At 42.6% G+C, this 12,232-nt stretch overlaps 1 protein-coding gene across 2 annotated transcripts in view; it reads right to left on the bottom strand.

Moving 5' to 3' along the window:
* The window catches only part of ANKRD52 (ankyrin repeat domain 52), a 90,462-nt gene that overhangs the window by 60,664 nt on the left and 17,566 nt on the right, over window positions 1-12,232 (bottom strand). For both annotated transcript variants that reach the window (XM_081953616.1, XM_081953617.1), the window contains exons 2-5: window positions 11,979-12,062; window positions 6,930-7,008; window positions 4,701-4,771; window positions 666-866 (exon numbers count right to left, since the gene is read on the bottom strand). In XM_081953616.1, coding sequence (XP_081809742.1) covers window positions 666-866; window positions 4,701-4,771; window positions 6,930-7,008; window positions 11,979-12,062 — 435 coding nt within the window. The remainder of the gene's footprint in view (window positions 1-665; window positions 867-4,700; window positions 4,772-6,929; window positions 7,009-11,978; window positions 12,063-12,232) is intronic.

Genomic DNA, 12,232 nt, shown 5'->3' with positions numbered 1-12,232 from the left:
CTTCATTCACATCATATGCAACATGTCCATGTTTCTAACATGGAAAAGTAGCAGAAAGGCGGCAGTAGGAACTATTTGCACACTGTCCAGAGTTACTCGTGAGGGAGATGAGCAGTTTTAAAATAAAATTAAGTAAAATAAAATAAAATATTGTTATAAAGTTGAAATCCATTAAAAGAAAATGAGGTATGCATCTCCTCCTCTTCTTTCTTTGCTTCAAATCTACTGCTATGAAGGACTGCTCCAAAGGGCTTTGCCTTAACCATAGCACCAATATAGGGGAAATATTTGTAGCTCAATGTTGAAATGAGGGTGTTCTCAGAGCGTGGCTATATTCTTGCAGACAGTTCTTTACCCAAACTAGGTAACATCATCAGTGTTACTCTGATAGCTGTTACCTATTTTGGGTAATGAAACACCTGCAAGAAAACAACTAAGCTCAGAGAGTACCAAGGACCTCTCATTAACCATAGCAGATGGAGGCTCTATTATGTGAGTTTGAGTGCAACTATTTGTTTGTCTAACAAAAGACTCTGAATGGTTTTTGTATGGGAAAACATTGTTTGCAACAAAACAAATGCCCATCATTACTCCATTACACCTCATCTCTACCCCAGGGAGAAGTCATGCATCAACGTCTCTGGAAGGACGAAGACGTCCCTTACCTCAAGGTGCCCACTGTGTACAGCATGGTGCAGTGCTGTGCGGCCAGTGCGGTCTGCCACGTTAACATTACTAAGCAGCGGGATGATGGTCTCAGCACACTTGGTAGCTCTGTTGGCAGCAGCAACATGCAGTGGTGTTTGCCAATACTTGTCACGAGCATTGATGTCTGCCGAGTGCTTTAGGAGGAGGTTAAGTGCTTTCTGCCAAGGAAAGAACATAAAGACCAGCTTTTAAGCCTGGATGAAGTACTATTACAAAAGAAGTAAGCACTAACAAGTGAGGAAGATAGCACTGTGTTATGAACAGGAGGAGTTTAAATATAAAGAAAGTCTGCAAAACCTGAGAGAATAGGGAACATAATGCGGAAGGTACTGAGAAGAGAGAAAATGCTACAATTTAGAGTAATCTAGCAATTCCAAGGAAGAACAGTGAACAACTTCATACAGGGCAATACAGTAGCCTCAGTTACAGACTCAGTTATATTAAGAGTACCTCTCAGATGTCCTGAAATTTGGGCAGGTTCATAAAGAATAATTGATGCTGCCGTCCCATGTTTGGAGGCATGGGTTATTAGAAGGGTGAAACCCCAATTAACAAAACCTTCCGATTAAGTTGCAGACAGCTAGGTTCGTACTAAGTCAGCTGAATCTCGTTGGCTTCTGTTTGATTTATTCATTCATTCTTTTCATCTGTATAGTTGCCTGTTTCATGAACATGACTCCAGGCAGAGTACAATAAAAGCAGACCATCAAAGATACAAACGGTAAAAATAATTTCATAGTAACAACCATTATTTTAGAAGATTAGGAGGGAGCATCTGCAATGTTAAACACTGTGTAGCCATCTCGCCAGTTCTCCACCTGAGATCCCCAGACATAACCTTGTCTTGAGAGACCTTGGGAAGGTTTGGCAGAAATGGGGTCAATCTCACCTTAAAAGGAATGATCTTTCGCAGGGAGGGCATCCAGAGTCCCTGTTGTCACCCCCCCCCCCAATATAACTTCTTAATAGATGGGATCTGCAAGATACCCTTTTTGCAGGATGGATGGGATAGGCACATATAATTGGGAAGAGGGTAGTCCCAATTAACGGTAAAACCTTGCACTTTCAACTGGATCCAGAAGCAAACTGGCAAACAATGCAGGTTGTGGAGTAGAAGTGTCATGTGAACCAATCTAGGGGCATACATAACTACCTGCCCCACCACATTTTGTACCAACTGAAGCTTCCAAATACTCTTCAAGGCAGCCCCATAAAAAGCTTATTGCAATAGTCCACCTGGGAGGTAATCAGAGCAAGAGTGACTGTGAGAAGAGCCTACAATTTCAGGAATGGGTGCAATGGCACACAACACTTGAATAGGAATTGTAAGTCCAGGAGGACCCACAGATTTGCACACTGGGTCTGTTAGGGAAAGTGCAACCCCATCCAGACTCAAACATGGGAAAGTCCCAGAAATGGAAGGCCCCCAAACCCAACGCCAGTCAGTCTTGCCACAGTTCACCTACAGCCTGTTGTTTCCCATCCAGGCCCCCACAGGCTCTAGGACTGGGATAGGATATCAGTAGCCTGGACTAATTCTCCACGAGAGAAAACATTTAATTGGGGATCATCAATGTACTGATGCCAATTTACCCCATGTTAATAGATGATCTCATTCAGTGGTTTCATGCAGGTGTTAAATAGAAGTGGAGAGAAAGCACCAAACCCACCAGCACTCCTTATAGTGGCCCAAGCACAAAATCTCTCAACCCCAATCTATGCTGACTGCTATTGACCTCGGTGAAAGGAGCAGAACTAGAACAGTTCAGTGCTGCCCACCCCCAATTAAGAGATTCAATCCAGAAGGATACCCTGGTTGATGATACTGAAAGCCATTGAGAAGTCAAGGACAGCAAGGACAGATACACAACACTTGTCCGGCTCTTGCCAGAGATCCCCTAAAAATGTCACCAATGGCATTTTCATCCTGTACCCAGGCCTGAATCCTGACTGAAAGGGGTCCATATATTACTCTCCATCCACAGGCCTCTGTAGCTGTAGTGCAACCACCTTAATCACCTCCTCCCCTTCTTAGAAAATTGTCCAGTACGATGAGATCCAGTGAGAGTTTCTTGAGGAGGGACAGACTAGCCCCTCCTTAAGAACCAGAGGAACAACCTCCTCACTCAAGGAAGAATTGTCCACCTGTAGAATTCACTCCCACAACATCCCAAAGGCAGCTTTAGATAGCCAGGACAGGTATGGATCATAAGAACAAGTGGCAAAGCTCCCAAGTCATATGGAACCTATACACTTCCTCAGGCCCAACCAGTTCAAACCATTCCCAGATAGCAAGGCAAGACTATCCCAGGCATCCACTTAGGATCTACAACAAGGCCCATGTCCAATTGAGAATTAATTTGAGATACTTTGGCAAATGCTTATCAATTTTTTTCTACATGGCTTTGCAGGGGTTGTTCTCCAGAGTCCCTTTATCCAAAATTGGGTGCCACCTGCAACAAGGCCACCAGAAAGCTGTCTGCAGACACAATAAGTGGCGGAGGAGTTTTGTCGCTTTGCTACTTTCTGCTCTAATTAGGCATTTGTTATTTTGGTTTTGGACTCTGTGTGTGTGTGTGTGTGTGTGTGTGTGTACACGTACACATACATACATACATACCTATATTGCTCTCACACACATATACATACATACATACATACATACATACATGCATACATACACACACAATATCTTTTAGGGCAGTGATGGCGAACCTATGGCACGCGTGCCACAGGTGGCACACGGAGCCATTTGTCAGGCCACGCGAGGTGCTGCCCTGCCAGCTGAGTTCACCATTTTTAAAAGCCATTTTTGCCCTCCCCAGGCTCCAGAGGCTTTTAGGAGCCTGGGGAGGGCGAAAAGAGCCTCCCCCGCTCCCCCGGAGGCTTCAGGGACCATCTGGAGGCTTCCCTGAAGCCTTCTGAATGCTTAAAACAACCCTCCGAGCAAACTGGAAATGACTTCCGGTTTGCTCAGAGGGTCATTTTGAGCGCTCCGAATGCGTCAGGGAAGACGGTCCCTGAAGCCTTCGGAACGCTCAAAACGACCTTCCGAGCAAACCAGAAGTCACTTCCCTGACGGTTCGCACCGAGGATCGTTTTAAGCGTTCCGAAGGCTTCAGGAAGCCTCCGGACGATCCCTGAAGCCTCCGGAGGGCCTCCGGGGGGGGGGGGGGCAGAGGAGGCTCTTTTCGCCCTCCCCAGGCTCCTATAAAGCCTCTGGAGCCTGAGGAGGGCGAAAAAAGCATATAAAAATGGGGGGGGGGAAGCGCATTTTGTGCACGCATGCGCACTGGGGGTGTGTCACACATTGCATTATGGGTGCGGCACGCATGCACACGACCCCCCTGCGCTCCCCCCACTTGTGGCACGCGAGCCAAAAAAGGTTCGCCATCGCTGTTTTAGGGTATTTGAAAGGTATGATTTTTAAAATCACAGTGTTGCTAATATTTAAGGAAGGCGTTTTGTTCTTTTTAAACTGTATAAGCCACATAGAATTTGTGATTGGGCAGTCTATAAATTGATACAACAAACAAGTCTATCTTCTTTTACACTTCATACAGTGACAGTGCAGAGACAAAAGCTTCCTCAGTAAACAAGAAGGCTCAGGAACGAGCCACTCACCATTATACTCCTGCCTCACACCTTTGTCCCATGGGAAAATGGACTGCTAGTAACAGCCTGCAAGCCTTTTTGCAGTTCTTTCAACCCTACCCTCCGAAAAGGTGTTGCTACCCAATGTGTCCAAGGAGATAAAGACTGTTCTACAAGATTCTCAAAATATTTAGTACAACGAAGAATAAAAAGACAAGAGGGGAAATGAACTTGGCCCCGAACATAGCAGTTTATTGTGTTCAGTGCCTGGAATTTACTTTATCACATTACCAATTTCGTTGCAAACCAATTTCGTTGTATTTAAGTACAATGACAATGAAGATGATACTTATACTAGCAGCATGACTACGGCACCCTGTGAAAGGCCTGACATTTACCTCATTACGAGAAGCTGCAGCACGGTGTAACGGGGTTAGCCAAAGAGTGTCCTTTGCATTGACGTTAGCACCTATCCAAAGAAAAGAAAGGGGATGAAGCAAGTTCTCTCAAGCATGATTGATTAAGACAAGAAAACAAACATTATATTAAACTGGTTGAATAGCAAGGCATTCCTTAGACTTTCATCTTAACAATAAGACCATTTTTAATTCTTAATCCCAGTTCTTATTTAGCAAGCAGCTGTTTCCCAAGGAAACTGCCAACTGATTAGTAAGGAAAGAACATTAGTACTGCACTTAAGAGGCATCCCTGTCTTTAAAAAATGTGGTTGGAAATTAAAACAATTGTCCCATTACCTGCCAAACATTCTATATGCTAAATCAGCGCCATGAGTCGCGGTGGCACAGAGGTTAAGAGTGCAGTACTGCAGGCTACTTCTGCTGACTCTCGGCTGCCTGCAATCACCGCCCCGAGTCCCTACGGGGAGAGGGGGCGGTCTATAAATTTAATAAACCTAAACCTAAACCAGTTCAAATCTCACCAGGCTCAGGGTTAACTCAGCCTTCCATGAGGTCAATAAAATGAGGACCCAGATTGTTGGAGGCAATAGGCTGACTCTGTAAACCGCTTAGATATTGAGACTGTGAAGCAGAATATAAGTGCCATTGCAATTTATTTCAAATATTTGGGGGGGGGGGGGGGGAGGTTGTGTGAATCACATCTGAAAAAGATGTAATCTCCAGAATTAACTTCCATAGATTTCCACACAATTCCTCTTACAGAATCATAGAGTTGGAAGGGATCTTGGAGGTCTTCTAGTCTAATCCCCCTGCTCAAGCAGGAGACCCTATTCCATTCAAGACAAGTGACAGCACAGTCTCTTCTTAAAAGTCCCCAGTGATGAAGCATTCGCAACTTCAGAAGGCAAGCTGTTCCACTGGTTAATTGTTGTCACTGACAGGAAATTTCTTTTGGTTCCAGGTTGCTTCTCTCCTTGATTAGTTTCCATCCATTGTTTCTTGTCCTATCTTCAGGTGCTTTGGAAAATAAATGGACCCCCTCTTCTTTGTAGCAGCGCCTCAAATATTAGAACACTGCTACCATGTCACCTCTAGCTCTTTTCGCTAGACTAGGCAACTCCAATTCCTGCAAATGTTTTAGCCCCCAGCCCCCTAATTATCTTTGTTGCTCTTTTCTGCATTCTTTCCAGAGTCTCAACATTTAGTAAGCATCAGTAACTAGAAAACCAGCCTAATAAAGGGACTGAAAGGATCAAAGCTCATTCCAATCTTCATGCAGATTTTTTTTAAAAAGAGAAAAACGATGTGGGCAACGTCCCTGGCAGTCTTCAAAGACTATCACTTGCTTTAGGTTATCATGAGCCAGTGGTGTTTTTTTTTTATGGCTGTTAATTTGGAAAGATTTAGCACATGGATCAAAAACCATCTGTGTTGGCTCTGCTGTCCAGAAGGCTAATTCAGCCCTGCAACCTACACAGGAAGAGTTAACAGTATACAGGGCTGTCAGTTTTAAAATAGCTTCATTGAACAAAATGAGAACCTTTCCATAAATCTCCGCTGCTTGAGAATCATGACTAGCAATAAGAATATTACTAACAGCAATCTGCTAGCTACAGCACTTCTAAGGTAGAAAGCACGAAAACGCTTTATGAGCGCTCTCTCTCTCTCTCTCTCTCATTCATTCTTTGTGACACCTAAGTCACAGATCGTTATATTTCCTGTCTTAAAAAGATTGCCAGAGGCTTTGCCGAAGTCTGCATCTGGATCTCCCCTACTCAAAGCCAACAATAGGTCTCTATAAAGGTAAAGGTTCCCCTCGCACATATATGCTACTCATTTCTGACTCTAGGGGGCGGTGCTCATCTCCCTTTCAAAGCCAAAGAGCCAGGGCTGTCGGAACAACTCTCCGTGGCCAGCATGACTAAATGCACAGAACGCTGTTACCTTCACACCAAACGTGGTTCCTATTTTTCTACTTACATTTTTACATGCTTTCGACAAGTAACGGGAGCTCACTCCACTACGCAGCACTAGGGATTTGAACTGCCAACCTTTTTGATCGACAAGCTCGGCATCTTAGCCACTGAGCCACCACATCTATAGAAACCTGATTACCATTCCAATACTAAATCCCTGACAGTTTGGCCAATGATAAAATAAGCATGTCTAAAATAAAATTTAAAAATGGAACCATTTCCCCATCCTTACCTGATAGTATTAGGAGTTCAACAATAGAGGTGTCCCCTAAGTATGCAGCTGCGTGCAAAGGGGTTCGTCTCTCTTGGTCCTGATTGGGGGAAACAAAATAATCAATATATACATAACACACACCCATAAACTTGTGCATTCTATATTCTACATAATCTAAGGATATTTATTTATTGACTAAATACCTATTCCACCCTTGCTATCAAGAGTGACTTTGAGTGGTTAAAATCATCTTGTGCTTAGATCTGCAATTCAGGTAGTCCCTGCCCTACAACCATTCATTTAATGACAGCACTGAAAAAAGTTGCTATAACTTGTCCTCACAATTTACCATCCCAGCATCCCCATGATCACATGAACAAAATTTGGGCACTTGGTAACTGGCATGTATTAATAGCAGTGGTGGCATCCCAGGGTCACATGATCGCCATTTGTGGCTCCAACAAGCAAAGTCTATGGTTCACTTAACAAACATGTGATTCGCTTAACAAGCATAGTGATTCACTTAATGACTATGGCAAAAATGTTGTCAAATCATCTGCTACTCACTTAATTGCATCACTCAGCAATGGAAATTCCAGTTCCAATTAGTCTTAAGTCAAGAACTAACTGTATATTTCCACAATTTATATGGGGGTTTTTTTGAACTTATTTTTATCCAACATGCTAGATACTAGGTAGCAAGCATATTAAAGTCATCTGCCTACAAGTAAACATATCTTTCATATACTCAATGTATCTACCAAAAGCCAGTAACGTTTGATTAGCTAAATAATTTGCTTCAAGTCAGGAATAACTGAGGATCCTTTGAGTAGACAGAATATAAACTGCACTATACAACTTTAGTAACAGTAAATCTTATACAGGTAGTCTTTGACTTACTATCATAATTGACCCCAAAATTTCTGTTGCCAAGCAAGGCAATTGTGAAGTGAACTTTGCCCCATTTTGTGACCTTTCTTGCCACAGTTGTTAAGTGAATCACTGCAATTAAAAAAGCCAACACAGTTCTAGGCTACATACACAGAGGGATAGAATCAAGATCACATGAGGTGTTAATACCACTTTATAAAGCCTTGGTAAGGCCACACTTGGAATACTGCATTCAGTTCTGGTCGCCACGATGTAAAAAAGATGTGGAGACTCTAGAAAGAGTGCAGAGAAGAGCAACAAAGATGATTAGGGGACTGGAGACTAAAACATATGAAGAACGGTTGCAGGAACTGGGTATGTTTAGCTTCAGAGAAAGAAGGACTAGGGGAGACATGATAGCAGTGTTCCAATATCTCAGGGGTTGCCACAAAGAAGAGGGAGTCAAGCTATTCTCCAAGGCACCTGAGGGCAGAACCAGAAGCAATGGGTGGAAACTAATCAAGGAGAGAAGCAACTTAGAACTGAGGAGAAACTTCCTGACAGTTAGAACAATTAATCAGTGGAACAGAAGTTGCCTCCAGAAGTTGTGAATGCCCCAACACTGGAAGTCTTTAAGAAGATGTTGGATAGCCATCTGTCTGAAACGGTATAGGGTTTCCTGCCTAGGCAGGGGGTTGGACTAGAAGACCTCCAAGGTCCCTTCCAACTCTGCTATTGTATTAATTGCTTAAAAACACGGTTGTTATGTGACTCTGGCTTCCTCATTGACTATGCTTGTCAGAAGGTTGCAAAAGGTGATGGTATCACCCCATAACCATCATAAATACATGCCTATTACCAAGCATCTAAATTTTGACCACATGATCTTGGGGATGTTGTGAAGGTCCTAAGTGTGGAAAATGGCCATGTCACTTTTTTATAGTAATTTTGAACAATCACTAAATGAATGGTTGTAAGTCGTGGCCTACCTATATCTATACCCAACTATTCTTGTTTTTCTCCTGTGATGACATAAAGTACAAATTAATCCAACTGCCCAACAGTCATCATGACCTCTTCTTTCAACTCATATGTCAAGTTGGCTCTTTTGGGCCGCTTTTGAGTCCAGTTATTCATTTTAACTTAGCCAAGTTCAATGAGATTAATTAGAAGGAAGGTCATGAATATGTAATCTTACCTTTTATTTGGATGCTTTCTTCCTGATGACTTTCAAGAAAAAATTAAACTACCAGGAATTGAGTAAAGGTCTCGAAGTGTTTTCAAATTGTTCCTGCAAATTCTAGGGTTTCTTAACACTTACCAATGGCTCATCAGTGAATAAAACTCAGTAACTGTGAACATGTTTTTTTGTAAAAGTCAATTAGTCTACAACTACTGACATTTTTGCACAATCATGATTTAACCTCAACTGCATGTTATTCAAAGAAAATAAGAGTAAGTCTAACAAATGTTTAATCCCTGATATTAGTTTATATACTTTAAAATCCTTAGCAATACAGTGACATTCTGTCAATGTGCCTGGATTTTATACACAAATTTCCCAGAAAGCAGAATAGTACATATTATAAAACATGTATGCAAATGTACTGGTAGCAAGATGGTTAATCTCAGTTTGCTCACTTCAGAATGGCAAATACAATTAAATGTAAGGCAACTAACAGTGCAATCATAACTTTAAAAAGCTCTAAAAATTTTGACATACAGTGAAAAATACCTTTACTGCAATGCTGGAAAAGAATATTGAGCAATAGACAAGAAAACAACAAAACCTCATACAACTCTGAATACCCAAATTCACCTGAATTAGAAAGATTTCAGTGGGAAACTTTAGCTCTGGAAAACCTTCTGCAGAAAACATTTCCACTCACATTCCTCGCTTTTCTCTCTGATGTATCTAAATCAACATCTAACTAGCCAGCCGAGTAGTGAAAATCACAGTCAATCCCACTGTGCTAAATAAGAATGCAACTGTTCAACATGGAACATTACAAGTGTGTACAGGTAGGCCTTGAATTAACATGTGGCTGCTTATTAACTGTCTGAACTTGTGACAGACCATCCAAAGGTAGTCCTTGACTTACAACCACTCACTTAATGACTGTTAAATAACAAGGGCAATGAAAAAATGACTTATAAGATGTTTTTACAGTTATGACCTGTGCAGCATCCCGAGTCACATGATCAAACTCCAGGTGCTTGGCAACTGGTGTATATTTATAATGGTTGCAGCGTTCCAGGGTCCTGGAGTTGTCATTTGCGACCTTCCTAGGCAGCTTCTAACAAGTTAAGTCAATGGGGCAAGCCAGATTTGCCTAAATATTGCGCGATTCACTTAATAGCTGTAGTGATTTGCTTAATACCCGTGGCAAAGGGCCGTAAAATGGGGCATGACTTACTTAACAACTGCCTTGCTTAGCAACAGAAATGTTGGGCTCTTATGGTTGTAAATGGAGGACTATCTGTAATTGGCAGTTACTTCAGTAACTCTAGCTTTCATTGCAGATAGTCCTCAATTTGCCACAGGTTATTTAAAGACCATTCAAAATTACGACCAGCTGTAAAAGCTGCTTTACGGACCACAAAGCACTTCTGGCCATCTTAAAACATCACTGCATCCCCCCCCTCCCCCTGCCTTAATTAGCCACATTACAAGTGCTTGGCAACCAGACTGCAAACTAGATTTACTGCTTGCCAACCAGGCTGCCAACCAGAGCGACAGACTGCCAAGTGTCCCACAACCACTTGCAATCTTCACTGCAAACTTCCCCAAAGAAATTGGTTAGGAAGCAGGCAGGGAAGATTGGAAAGGGAGGGGCTGAAGTCCTTCCGTGGGTTGCAGAAATCTCTGTCCCTTTAGCCCCAGGACAGATGGAGGGGAGGGGACATCCTTTGGCAGGCTGCAGAAACAGAATTGGAATTCTTCCTGCAGGCTTTTGAGCTGAAATCCTTTGATAGGCTCTTTCACTCTCTCCACTTAACAACCCAGGAAACTGCTGGGGTTGCAGTGGTTGAATGAAGCAATCACATGGCACCTTGCTTAACTACTGCTTCGCTCAGCAACCAATGTTCTGATCCCAACCGTGGTCATAAGTGAAGGATTACCTGTGTCCCTAGAAGCAAATGCAACCAAGGTTTGAAAATTCAATGCCAATTAAAAGAATCTTATTCAAAGTAGGTGCAATACAGATGGATTTTGGCACTCCAAATATCACTCTCCATCCGTTCCAAGGTCAAAGCAGCTCATAAGTAGCACAATTTGTGGCAAGATTTATTGTATTAAATAAGCATGTATTGTGTATCTGCCTCCACTAAGTGAGCCAGAATGAAATGAAAAGCCAAATGCAGCTTCATGGGATGTACAAGAATCAAATTTAAAAACCTATAACACAAGCTGTTCTCACTCAGAGACCACAAGACTAATCCAGAACACACTTCATGCCAAACACAACTGCTAATTCCGGTACCACCCACTGCTCAGTACAACTAGACCAATACATCTGGTACTGTGCAGCCAATTCCCAACAAAGTCACTATTTACCAATAATGAACAATCCCCTCTGCTATGCACCAATTCTGAATATACAAAGTGCTTTGCTATCCTTATCTATTTATAACTACCACCACCTTAGAATTATTTAATGATTATAATCGTTTTACAAATTTGGAACCAATGCCAAGATATGAAAAAAAGAGTTTGAAAAAGGCCCACTGAAAACCCAACTAAACCCAGACTCTCTAAGATGTGGGAATGTCATATCTAATGTCTTGCATGTGATCTTTCTTTAGGCCAGCAATGGCGAACCTTTTTTGGCTCGCGTGCCACAAGTGGGGGGAGCGCAGGGGGGTCGTTTGCAGGCGTGCCGCACCCATAATGCAACGCGTGACCCCCCCAAGTGCGCATGCGCACACAACGTGCGACACCGCCCCCCCCCCATTTTTAAATGCTTTTTCACCCTCCCCAGGCTCCAGAGGCCCTCCGGAGGCTTCAGGGACCGTCCAGAGGCTTCCCTGAAACCTTTGGAACGCTTAAAACCACCCTCCGAGCAAACCGGAAGTGACTTCCGGGTTGCTCGGAGGGTCATTTTAAGCATTCACTGCTTTAGGCGATAAAGATGACATAAAATAGACAGCTGGAAGGAAAGGCCAATTTTGGGAAACACTTACAGAAAGACTTACCAACACATTGATATTCTCCTTCTGACTTAGTAATGACCGTACCTCCTCTATATCACGGTTAAAAATGGCTTGGACCAGAGGAGGCTGCAAAAGACAGAAAACAGTAAGATTAAATTAAGGATGGTGAAGAAGAAAAAAAATCAACCATTAATAGCAGAAACCCACAAATCTGAGCAAAGAATTTTCAAAAATCCACTGTATCCTTAGGCAGAAGGGGTGATGCAATTGAATCCTCAGCTATTGACTTTTAATGT

Source organism: Natrix helvetica, assembly GCF_964273705.1.
Source record: "Natrix helvetica genome assembly, chromosome: 1".
Taxonomy (NCBI): Eukaryota; Metazoa; Chordata; class Lepidosauria; order Squamata; family Natricidae; genus Natrix; species Natrix helvetica.
This window is presented reverse-complemented; position numbering and strand designations above follow the sequence as displayed.